Raw genomic sequence first — 13,336 nt, 5'->3', positions numbered from 1 at the left:
CCAATTCAGTGCTTACTTTGGACTCTTTAAGAGATAAAGATAAACTCCCTAAGAGCTTTATCCTTATCTTGGTTAAGTCCCCTCTTCGTCTTAGGACTCTTGTCCCTTATTCGCTTATCTCAGATTCTGATATCTTCGGAGTTAACCTCGGCCTCACCGAGATCATCTCGGCGTTACGACCAGGACACGTAGCACCTCGGCTGACACGTCGGTGTCACCATGCCACGTGTTGGTTTTCAGAAAATATATCCCCACAACGATTTATGTATAACAATGGGGAAAAAAAAAAGATTATTCATCGTCGGTTTACCATAATCTCTGTTGCGAATCTATCACCATCCCTATCATTGGTCTACATATATAACTAATATTCTCTTCAAAATGTTCTTCCATGGCAGGACCTTATTGTAAAATAATGGTGAATGAAGATCTTTGATCAAGTGAGTCCCTCATATTGAGGCAAAGAAAATACTAAGAATAATAATTTTCTATATTTATATACAATATTTTATATATATCATAAATGAAATATAACTAATAATAATTTTATGGTATAATAAAAGTTTATAAAGGTAAATTAATCCACGTAATAATTGTAACATGGAAAAAAGGAGCTATTGAAATGTAAATTCAAATGTATGAGGTTAATAAGTGAAATATAGGAATATTTTGTGAACTTATTGGCTTGTAAATTCTCTAAATGATAAGTTTGGCATCCTCCAAAAAATCTAAAAAGTCAAAAAGTCACTATCCTATTTAAGTCACATCATCTTATTTAAGTCACATCACCTCTCTAACACATCACGTCAAACCCAACTCAAATCCAACCCATATTTCATAAAAAGTCAAAAAGTGCACTTGTTTAGTCTTCCCAAACTTGACCTTATAAATAAATCTCTCAAAGAGGAGAGTTGATGTAAATTATATTAAAAATGTGGAATTTAATATATTTTTTTGAAACCACAGGGAGTCAATTGTAATTTAGGGTTTAAATTTCTAAAACCCTTCGTTGGGAAGAGATTTTAGGGTTTCAGGAAAACTGACCCCTCTCTCTCTCTCTCTCTCTCTCTCATCGTTCTCTTGCTGTTGAGAAATTGGTACGGCTTAGTCGTCTCTTTGATTCGATTCTAGGTCTAGCGATAGCCATAAACAGAGAGCTTCTCAAGCTGGTAGAGTGAGAGAGAGATGGCGGAACAACAGTATCAGATCGACCTCGGCAATCTCATGGCCTTCGACCCTCACCACCACTTCCCATCTCTTCCCTCTTCCAGGTGAGGCTTCTGTTTTTCTTTCTTTTCAATTGTTTTTTTTTTTCCTTTTTCACTGTAATCTGTTTGTTTGCTCTGAAAAATTCTAGTGAAGGAACAAAAAAATGCAAATTTTTGGGACAATACGCTTCAGATTCTTTTTTGCTTTCCAATAGATGAAACAAAATGGTAGATTTGAATTTGTGCACATACATACGCATGTATGTTCGTCTTCTAGTTTTAAACCAAAATGGAAAGAAATCATTTACATTCTGATGCCAGTTGGAGCTTTGAAAATAATTTACTGATAATTGCACAATATGTTTTTATATAAGGGCAATTCATATTCACACATGTATAATCTAGTAGGATGGACTGTATGCAAATGGGTATATATTTGTGTGTGTGTGTGTTTGTATAAGGTGTGCATATGCATTCAGCTGCCATGGGTGGCTTGTCCATTATGCGAGTTAGATAACCATCTAAAGTCTCATAGGCCCCTCAAGTTTTTAGGACCCTTAATAATATAGACACTGTTCTATTAAGCAAAGACCTTAGTAATGGGCAAAACTCCTAAACAACAAAAAAAAAAAGTTATTTTTTTGGGTCTAAAAAATGAAGTTGATGAGGCCTCACATGCTCAAATAATAATTTTTTCTTTTTTTTAAAGCCATATGCCAGGATTAACTTATTATAAATAGGTATGTAGCCTTAGGGCAAAGGAATAGCTTTTGGATCAATAATATTCATAATTCCTCTTGTGGATTCAAGGTTTTACTTTTTCTTGGATTCAAGAGTCCCTTTCATCTACTAGGATGATATTTATTTCTCTATGTATTTCGCTGCGTCAATAGTTCTTCAAATCTGTGGCCTGAAATTCAAAAACTTGTGCATGTGCAGCGCAACAAAAATCTAATTTTAAACTTGAGAATAACAGTTTAGATTGTGATTGTGGTAGGCTGGTAGCAAACAAATTAAATCAACTCTGTTTTCGCCATTCGCCCAATCTTGTCATGTTACTACTACGGCTATAACTAGCGGTGTTCATGGGTCGGTTTGGTTCTAAATGTAGAACCGACCGAATCATGATTGGTTCTAAGTTTTTGGACCTAGAACCAAACTAATCATGCATTGGATCCAACTCAACCTAACCTAATGTAACTCAGGTAGGTTCGGGTTAGAACCACGATTCCACTATATTAAAAATAAATGAATCGATCAATAATAAATAATTAAAATAAACAAATCTTTAACGTTTAAACATAACAAAAATAAAGAGTAAAATATTATTTATTGCAAGTCAATAAAATTTAATCCAACTCAAGCTTAAACATAACTAATACAAATTAAATCCATTAATACAATCAATACAAATTAAATCAAATATGAAATCTAACTTAAACTTGTAGTACTTTCTTTGTTCACCTAATAATTCTTGTATGTGGGAAATTATTAGGTGTAATCAATTCTATTATAATAGACCAATTAAGAAGATATGTCAATATAAATAAAATTAAATATAAATATATATATATAGGTTCGATTCTCAAATTGGTTCGGTTTAGGCAAGACCTAAAATAAGAACTAACTAAATCCTATCGGTTGATAATTTGAAAATCTAGAACCAAACCAATGCACTTAAAAACCAACCCACCCCAACCCAACCCAACCCAACCCAACCCAACCCAACGATGTCGGTTCGGTTCGGTTCAGTTCTTCAGTTCACTAGGTAATTTGAACACCCCTAATAAGGTATGTTGATTTATATACGAGCTTCATAAACAAGTTTTAGTAGTGGCGGTAACATGACAAGAGCGGGTGAATGAAGAAAACATGGATAAGAAGATTTAATTTGTTGTTATCACTATTTGAATCATTATGCACAAGTTCAAAACTAAATTTTTTGTGCGCCACATAAGTTTTTTGAATTTCGGGCCATGAATTTGAAAAACTATTGACGCAACAAAATACACGGGGAATTAAATATCATTCTAAGTAGACGAAAGGGGCTCTTGAATCCACTAGAAAGTAGAAACTTGAATTTACGAGGAAGAGGAATTATGAATATTTTTGATCAAAAAATTGTTCTTTTGCCCAAGGCTACATAGTTATCTTATAACAAGTTAGTACTTGGAGACCAAACAACCTTGGAGATCAAGAAATTTAAAATTAGGAAATAACTAACTAGCCTAATTTTGAAAATCAAGAAACCTAAAATTAGGAAAACAAAATAAATTCAAATTACGAAACCAAATAATTCTAAATATTTATCTTAAATTACAACAATACTAGTTAAATACAATATTAAAAACTATTAAAATAAAAATATAGAAACCTCTAGAATCGTGTCCTACGTCATAAATGCTACCAAGTGAATGATATGATCTCTTAGGAAAATCCTCACTAGTCATGATTGGTTGTTTTCTAACTTAAGCGCATTAAGCCTAAGTTGATGAACAATTCTCTATAGTGGGATAATTGAAACTGCAACACTCTTTATTTTTGTGAAGTGTTTCATAATTTAACAAGTTAATCCTAATGTATTTGGATATATTTTCATAAACCATTTTACATTTTGCAAAAATGAGAAATTTGAGAATGTTAAAATGGTGTGGAGATAAAGTTAAGTAGTTTTCCTAAAATTTTGGAATACTCCCGGTGAAGTATTATTAGTAGTTCTTGATGATTTGGTCAATAAGTGTTTACAGATAGAGTTTATTTTTTTGGGAACATTGAAAACATGTTTATATTTTCTTTTTCTTTTTCTTTTTTGTTACCAGGATGTTTCTATTTTCTGTTCAAAAAGCAATGAATGGAATGGTCCTTATTGAAAAAACGGAAAAGAACCACAAGAAACTTATGAAAGAACCACAAGAAGCTTATGAAAAACCTTTGCGGTTGTAATATTCAGACACCTTGAATTTAATGAATTCTTGACAATAGAACCGAATACACACTTTTTATTTTTATTTTACATGAATTTCAAAGATGTGAGATATATTAAGTGCAAGATTTAGATCTGGTAGGCAATTTATTTTAAAGTGCACAAGGTACTTGCTTAGAGTGACTTTACATTTGGATTGCAATAAGGCTGACCTAAATGTTACTTGAAAGGTACAGAATACCTCCTTAATGGTTGGGCATCAGGTTGCAGTAGAGGATTCTGATAGCATGTGTCAGGCTTCTTCTAAAACAGCCATAATTGTGGTTATTTATAAAGGTACTTGTTGGTGTCTTTGTAAGAGGTTAACAATTTCAAAACTAAAATACAACATAAGAATTAGGCTGGTCAACACATTGAACTTAACATCATAAAAAAATTATCGGTTGTGAATTTCAAAACGTTGATGCACTAGGATTTTGTTTGGTCATATGTTATGTGAGGTTTCTGGTTATTCAAAGCAAGAATTTTTGGATGTGGTAGGTTACTTTTATGGTGTTGGGAAAGCTGACTGTATATGTTTTCCCTTAAATAGGGAGGAGCTTGTGAAGGAGGTTCTGGAAAAGAGCACCAAGTTAGTTCAAGCAGTTGCAGATGCTCTTTTCAACTTACCTGCAACTGAAGACCCAAATGGCCCCATTGTCACATTGCCTCCACCAACTACAAGATTGCCAAGAGAGAAGCCTGTATGCTTTTCTTTGTATTCTTTCATGATTCTATGCTTATGAGTTTTGTGCTTATATCACATTGTCACCTTCTTGTTGATACTTATTCCTTGCACAATTGATTTAGCTGAATGTCTTATTTTTTTTTGGAGGAAAGATGGCCTTGCGAGGTATATTGGTAGAAGATTTTTCTCATATACTTGAGCTTCGTTTGTCAAGTGACTATTTTAGCCAAAAAAACCACTAAAAAAGTCAAAAAAGTTTTCATCTCATACAACAAAATTCACTTTACAAAGTCAAAGGGTGTGTTTGGCTTGGTTTTGGGAGATAAATTTTCAAAAAAGATTTTGGGGAGAGGTTATAAATTTTTTTGGTTTGTTTAGTTGTATATTTTGGAAATAGTTTTGGAGTATGGGAGTTTGAGATAATTTGTTGTAATTGAGTAGATGTTTGTGAGAAAAAAAAGTGATTGAGAAGGAGAGAGGAGAGAGAAAAAGTGATTGATTGGTGTGTCGGAGAGAGAGTGATTTTGGAAATTTTTTTCCAAAATCACTAAACCAAACAAAATTTTGGAAAATTTTCTCCAAAATTTGTTTCTCAAAAGCAAACTAAACAAGGCCAAAGATTCCTCTTCATTCAGACTACTTTTTGCACATTTTTCCGTAAAGAGCCAAAAAGTCCTTCCCAAACATTTTGGTTTTTTTCACCTCATATTTTAGTCAAAAACCCACTTCCCAAATGAACCCTTAATTTCTGTTACTGAAACTAATAATTGTTGTGATTGCTTTCTCCTAATTAATGTGGCTAGCAATTAATTATCTGAAAGACAGTAGGTCACAGGAAATGTCTTTTTGTCATTAACTTTATGACACTTTCCATGCAATTTGGTTTAGTGCACTCTCATATGTATGGTTTGATCACACACACACACACACACGAGTTTTAGACCTATAGTAGATTTACATTTTCACTGGATGGTCTTTTAGTTAGTGTTGTGTGGGATGAATTATGGGAGTTGGCATTTGTTGAACTTTGTTACGTACTTCTTGTTAACAAAAGTGACAAAAATAAAAAGAAATAGGGGAAGATCCACTTCGAGGGGGAAGACCTCCTGTTGGTTCACATTGAGGAGAACCTGACCTCTTATTCTTCACAAATGAAGGCTTCTGATAATATTCTTCTTCCTTTCTTTCATTAATAGAGTTGGTTTATATAGAAGAAACCTACAACCCACTAAACCCATGATCCTATAGGATAGGAAAACTACCCACTACACCACTATCCCATCACCCCTACCACTAACTAATATCTAATAAATAATAAAATAAAATAGATAATATTTTTAATAAAATAACATACATAACAAACGTGTCCTCTTTTTTTTTTTTTTTTTTTTTTTTTTTTTGATAGGCAAATCTCCCAAACCCAACCACCCAAACACCCCTTACAAACCACCCAAACACCTGTCCCTACTGGGGCTTGAACCCCCAACCTTCCCTGTGGAAGTGTTGAGTTGAGGTGATGCCACTAGGCCACAAGACCATCGGCTTTTGAAATTGTCCTTGATGATTTCATTTACTATTGCTAATTATGGTTGTGTTCTATAATTAAGTTTTCCTGTGGTGCACTGGTTTGGAAGAGTATTGGAACTCACAAAACTTTGGTAGATGAGATGTGTAGATAATTCAAAAAGTTTTCCACAATAAAAATACTCCTTGAGATGCTTCAGCATATCTGCAAGATTTCTACAGATTCAGTGGGTTTCTTTATAAAGATATTTCCGTGTCATTCCTATATTCTCTGATAAAATGGAAATATTATCTTCAATTAATTTTTGGACCAAAATTGTGGTGAAATATGGGGTTGGAAATAAAAAGTTGCTCCTAGTATTCTTCTTGTCCCATGTTCTAGTTCCAACCTCAGACAGATTTCTTGAAATCATAATACATGGAGCTTAATCTCAATGGTGTTAGCCAGTACTCTAATGGCAATATATATATATATATATATATATATATGTATGTATTCCTATTTGTGCCTGTTTGGTAAAACCTTAATTATGGACCCAAAACACCCACTGCTGTCTAGTTCTTGACAGAACAAGGTTAACTATGAACCAGTTTCAATTTACGGTCTTTTTGGCATGCACAACCCTATTACACCTACGTGTAGCAACACTGTCAATATCACCAACCATGGCCGTTGCTACCATGCCTCCTTTTTTGAATCCTAGACCCACCACTACCTGGTTAAGGTTGAATTAAATACAACAGAAGAAAAAGAAGAATAAGAGAGAATGAGAAATCTTAGGTTACATTGCCTTCATTTATGGTTCTTTTTTACACTATTTATCTGCCTTCATTGACTGCAATCCCCATATTTAGGATGTAACCCTAGCCCTCATCTCTGTCTTGTGTCTCTACTGATATGCAATTCTTTGTTCTCTCTCTTCTTGATCCCTATTCAAAGGTGGCCTCAGCACATGAAAATTTATCAGTCCATAGAGGTGTGTGAGAGAGATTGAGAGAGAATATATATACTGCTTTAATATTACTGGCTCTTTTTTAATAGATACTGCTTTATTTATTTATTTTTTATTTTTTGCATGTTTAGCAACAATGATTGATTGCTTATCTCAAACCTTTCTTGTTTTAATCAGCTGCCAAAGAAAAAACCTCCTACGAAATGGGAATTGTTTGCTAAAAAGAAAGGTTAGTCAATTAGAATCTTGGCTTCATATAAAGTACATCGAACTTTAAAAATTTGAGTTCTAAAGAATTTTCATGTCAAGGCCCAGAACAAGGGAAATGAGACCTTGACACCAACTGATCTACTGCTGTGAGTTCTACATTTTGTTATCTTGTTTTGAAATCTCTTGCAGGTATAGTAAATCGCAAAAAAGGCAAGCTTGCATATGATGAACAAACTGATTCTTGGAAGCGCCGCCATGGCTATGACCGTGTAAATGATGACAATGATATACCCATCATCGAGGCGAAGATGACTGATGGTAAATATTTGATTGTATTGTTATTGCTATTTCCGTCAAGCCATTATTGCCTTGTATTTCTGTATGTTTAATGAAAAGCAGTATATTATGTTAAATATCAAAGATTAACATCAAATTATCATTTCATCCCTCCAACTTCTCCCTTCTGCAACCGAGCCTCCCTCCATTTCTGTGAAACGATGACGATGTTGTCATACTATACCAATAGGTCTAATAGTCTTGATTGTTACTTCTTTCAGAGCCAGGCGAAGATCCTTTTGCTAAGAGACGGGTAGAAAAGAAGCATCGAGTTGAAAAGCAAGAGAAGAATCGTTTGCAGAATTTGAAACAAGCCGCAAAAGTTGGTGCCCTACCAAGGTTTCGCTCTTTAACCATTTATCTTAGTTGCTTGAATCGAAGAAATTTCATATCTAATTTTCTTTTATGTTTGTAACAGCATCAATTTTGTCCAGTTATGGAGTACTGTAGTGTTTCTACATTGAATGGAATCCCAGAAGAATTTTCCTTGTTTGAAAACATCTTTTATCTTATTTCCTTGTTGAATGCCTGCTAGCCTCTTTTGATAGTTTTGTTTCTTGCATTTTATTTGTGGACATTTAGTGTTCCATTTCATAAGACACTGGAGTCCTTGTGGACTATCTAGTGAACCTTGTTCATTCATAATCTTGAAATATTCTGTTGTCTGTGCAATGATTTGATTTTTATGTAACTTGCTTGATCAGAATAATGCATGATATGATCATCTGTAATTCAACCTGTCTCAATCAAATAACAAGTGTAGAAACCTTTATCTCTTCAATCAGAAAAATATTGGCTTACCTTGTTCGCATTAGCCAATTAGATTCTGATTTCAGTGCAGTCAACTTCATCCTTGCCTGAGAAGTCCAACATTAAGGATGACTAGTTAGTTGAACTATTTTTTTCCCCTTTAACTAATTAGAATTTTTACAATATTTGATGTGGCATTGATCTTTTGCTTCTGGGTGAGGCGAGAGATCCTACATAAGGGTTCATTTGGTTGACTGATCTGGTACAAGGAGGTTTTCTCGAGTAGAATAGACTTGTTGCCCCTTGGGACTATTTTGTGGTTCTTGCTGAAGGGGTATTCTTGGAGGTCCCATGCTTGGACTTCTATGAGCATGAACTTCCTCTAATATATATAGAGATATTACACCCATTGTCTCTTTATCTGTGATTATGAGGGAAAACACTTCTGAACCTGCTCAGCAAAAGTTCTTTTATTTTTATATTTTTCCTTCTTTGTTGTTGTTGTTGTTGTCTTTATTTATGTTGTAACACAACATTGAATGCTTTTTGCTGCAGCCACATTCAACTTGCTGCTACAGCTCTGCCCATAACAGGAACTCAAGCCGCACCTAGGAAAGCTAGTAAAAACGAACTTGAAAATGTAGCTGGAATGGCAGCAACTTCAACAGCCAGTGGCGGGAAATTTGACAAGAAGCTTTTGGGAGAAAAGCCCCCAAAGCATGAAGGGAAATATCGCAAGGTTTGCACAGTACTTCCCTATAATCTCTGACTGTGCCAATACCTCACAACAATTACTTACAGTACCTTTCTTTCCCACTTTTTATTTGCATTCAGTTCCTACCTGTTGTGGAAGGCTCCGGAATGGGTTCTCTAGAGAAGCAGCAAAATGACAAGATTCTGAGCAAGTTGTTCTCCAAACATTCCCATGAGATACTGGATGTTGAAAAGGTATGCGCAATCCTTTTGGCGTCGAATGAAATCATTTCATAACTAAATCACTACCCATCTGGCTTTTCTTGAACGAATTTGATGTCATATTATATTATTTTTCAATGCAATAAAGTTATTAGTGTTATTTATTTTAAGGTAAAGAGTTATTTCCATGGGTTTGCCTTGGTATCGTGTTCATGAATGTTTTATTTGAAAATAGGCGGTTAATATGTATAACGTGAAGAGGGAGAAGAAGCGAAGGAATCAAGGAGGGAGGTCTTCATCTACGACCACCTCAGGCAAGTTGAAACCAAATAAGAAACCTTACAAGAAAACATCATCCAAAATGGGATCATCTTCGAACAAAGGAAAATCTAAATCTAAATGAAACTCATCGGTATGAACTTATTCAATCTGTCTCTTTTTTTGGGTGTTGCAATTTTGTTATTTAGAAAGGATATAATATTAAAGTTAATGTTTAGTTATTTTGTGGCAAAAAACTTGTCTGTCTCTCTTCCATGGTTAAACGTCTCTCTTCCATGGTTAAACACCATAGATCTTCCATAGTTTCGAAGTTGGGATGTGATTATAAGTCTTGATGATGCTGATATTGAATCTCTTATTCTCTGCAAGATGAATCAAACCCAGACACTTCTTGCTGTAGCCCTACCAATCCTATTTGGGCTCTTTCTTTTGAAAATTCAGAAACAATTTGACAGCTTTGTTTTCTTTTAATTGTTAAAATGGGTGTTTGAAAAAAAAAAAAAAAAAAAATTCGAAACAATTTTCTATACATTTTTTTGAACAGTTTGTTTTTGTTTTCAAAATCATAAAGGAAAATAATACTGATAATAATAAACACACTATGGTAAGGCATATGTTGTGTCAAATATAGCACAAGGCTTATCCATAGCTAAAATTTGTGTGTATATCTTTCCTATATATGGCATTTTAATTGACTTTTTGTGAGAAAAGTTAAGGTACCGTTTGATAGAGTTTTAAAATTATGATTTGAAAATGGAGTTGTATTGAGTTTGTAAGTTTTGAAATTATGATTTGAAAAGAAAATTTGTTTGGTTATGAGTTTTGAATTTTTAATGTGACAAAAAATGAGAAAAGTTGTTTAGTTATGAGTTTTGAATTTTTTTTTTTTAAACTTAATTGAAAAATTTATAAGTCATAATTAAACATACAATTCAAAATTCTATTGAGAAATTTTTTTAAAACTCTTAACTAAATTCTTTTTAAAATTTAATTCAAAAAAATAATTTATCATTTTGGTCTAAAAAAATATTTTCTATATTCAAAAAATATCAAAAACAAATATAATTTCTCCCTCCCCCCAAATAAGAGGTGGCTATTGGCAATTGCAAAAAAAAAAAAGGAAAAAAAAAAGAAGTAAAAAAAAAAGAGAATATTGTTCCGGTCAACTGAGGGGACAACTGGCCGGAATGTCCGGGTAGATCAAAAATTTAAAAATTGTTTGGTTTACAAAACATGTTTTTGAAAATGTTTTTTAAAATTGATTTGAAATCCTGATTTGAAAACTCAAACCAAACATAACATTAGAATGTAAGGATGGAATTAGTTTTAGAAAGTTAAACCAAATACAGCCTAATTTTTTTTTACATTATACCATTAGAGTAAGATTGTTAAAATAAAATATTTTAAGAGGAAATAACTGTTCAGTGTTTGTAAAAAATAAATAAATAAATGAATAAAATTAAATTAATGATAAAGTTTACAAACTCTAATTACTAGTGTTATAAATTTTTTCATGAGTTAGTAATTATTTTTAAAGAATGACATCGGAAACTAATTTCCCTATATTTTAACACTATTTATTATTAAATTATAGTAATAACTTACTCTTTATCTATCCAACGATTACAGATATATGCTCTTACTTTCAAACATTTTATCTTCAATTCAATCTTACATTGGAATTATTTAGTGCAGCTTATTTAAGTTGTTTATAATTTATTTTATAATTTATTTTATTTTGAAAATATGTACAAATTGCTTTTGACTTTTGTTTTTTTATTGTTAATTTTTGACTTGTAACAAATTGCACTAAACAGTGCTGTCACACTATCTCTATCTCCGTAGAAGAAAGAAAAAAAATTATGAAAACCACGAAAAGAATGCAAAAAAGAAGAAAAATGGTTATATAAATCAAACAATTTTCTCACCTTGTGATATGCATATTTTGTACATCAACTTCAAAGCAGGAATGCTGCCTGTTTGAAAACGTTTCAGTTTATGTTTATAAAAATTTTATAAACTAATTTTTATTTATTTATTGTTTATTTTTAGAAAAACATAAACTACAAATACGTTTGATTTACACAAAATGTTTAAACACTACTACAAAAACAAATAAAGATCACATTTTTTTTGTGTGATGTAGTTATTTAATCACACCTTTTAAGTTTTATTAAAGTGTGATCTTTGAGAGTGTGATTAAAAGGGGTCATTTTTAATTAAGTGTGATTAATAACATTTAGATCACACCTTTTAAGTGTAATTAAAATTATTTAGATCACACATTTTAAGTGTGATTAAAAATATATTTAGATCACATCTTTTAAATGTGATTAATAACATTTAGATGTGAAAAAAAAATATTACACTCATTAGCTCTTGTGGAGATTCAAACCATCAACCCTCTCACACCATAAACCTTATACAACACACTCTTTTCACTACACCTCTATAACACCATATGATTATATATGCAATATATATTATTTATATAGTACATAGACCCGTATTAATATAAAAGTATATATATAAAGATAATTATTTTTTATTGAACATAATTTATGTAAAAATAAATTATTTACTAGAAAAAAAAGAGACCACTTTTGGCGACTAAACATAATTTTTGTCACCAATTCTATACTTTTGGCTACTAATTATTTTTTAGTCGTTAAAAAATTTAATTCTCAAGCTAAAATTACTACTTTTGGCGATTAAACTTCTTTTTAGTCGCCAAAAAGCCTCATTTTTGGCTACTAAACATCTCTTGTCTCCCAATGCCTCAGTTTTGGCTACTAAATTCTTTTTAGTCGCCAAAAAATCTCACTTTTGGCTACTAAATTTTTTTTAGTCGGTAAAAGTCTCATTTTTGGCGACCAAACATCTTTTTAGTCACCCAATACCTCACTTTTGGCTACTAATTTTTTTTTAGTCGCCAAAAAGCCTTACTTTTGGCTATTAAAATTTTTTTAGTTGGTAAAAGCCATATATGGGCAACCAAATAGATTTTTAGTCGCCAAAACCTATATTTTTGGCTACTAAATTTTTTTAGTTGCCAAAAATCTTTACTTTTGGCTACTAATGCTTTTTTAGTCGCCAAAATATATACTTTTAGCGACCAAATGTGCTTTTTTAGTCGCCAAAGATGCTTTTTCTTGTACTGGAGTGCAATTATATATATATATATATATATATATAATATTACACTTATTTAAAAATTGTGATTAAAAAATAGTAATGTATATATAATCACACTTTAATTAGAAGGTGTGATTAAAAAATATTAAATAATCACACTAATTAGAATGTGTGATTAAAAAATATATATATAATCACACTTATTTAAAAACTGTGATTAAAAATAGTAATGTATATATAATCGCACTTTAATTAGAAGGTGTGATTAAAAAATATATAAATAATCACACTTTAATTAGAATGTTTGATTAAAAAATATATATCTAATCACACTTATTTAAAAAGTGTGATTAAAAAGTAGTAGTGTATATATAAT

At 31.9% G+C, this 13,336-nt stretch overlaps 1 protein-coding gene across 1 annotated transcript; it reads left to right on the top strand.

Annotated features, from left to right (window-relative positions):
- Nucleotides 1-883: 883 nt before the first annotated feature.
- On the top strand, nucleotides 884-10,061 carry LOC114257889 (ribosome biogenesis regulatory protein (RRS1) family protein). The gene is made up of 8 exons (XM_028197710.2): nucleotides 884-1,271; nucleotides 4,724-4,874; nucleotides 7,513-7,564; nucleotides 7,735-7,863; nucleotides 8,103-8,220; nucleotides 9,187-9,370; nucleotides 9,466-9,579; nucleotides 9,782-10,061. The coding sequence occupies exons 1-8, from the start codon at nucleotides 1,186-1,188 to the stop codon at nucleotides 9,947-9,949; spliced, it is 1,002 nt and encodes a 333-aa protein (XP_028053511.1). The 5' UTR covers nucleotides 884-1,185; the 3' UTR covers nucleotides 9,950-10,061.
- The last annotated feature ends 3,275 nt before the right edge of the window (nucleotides 10,062-13,336 follow it).

Source organism: Camellia sinensis, chromosome 11 (assembly GCF_055761805.1).
Source record: "Camellia sinensis isolate YWXY chromosome 11, ASM5576180v1, whole genome shotgun sequence".
NCBI lineage: Eukaryota > Viridiplantae > Streptophyta > Magnoliopsida > Ericales > Theaceae > Camellia > Camellia sinensis.
Note: the sequence above shows the minus strand (reverse complement) of the source record. Positions and strands in the feature narration are given on the sequence as shown.

Bases quoted from the DNA above. Each gene is read 5' to 3' on its own strand.
- LOC114257889 (XM_028197710.2), top strand. From the start codon at position 1,186: ATGGCGGAACAACAGTATCAGATCGACCTCGGCAATCTCATGGCCTTC. The intron at 1,272-4,723 runs GTGAGGCTTCTG...TCCCTTAAATAG, and splicing joins CCATCTCTTCCCTCTTCCAG to GGAGGAGCTTGTGAAGGAGG. The intron at 8,221-9,186 runs GTTTCGCTCTTT...TTTTTGCTGCAG, and splicing joins AAAGTTGGTGCCCTACCAAG to CCACATTCAACTTGCTGCTA.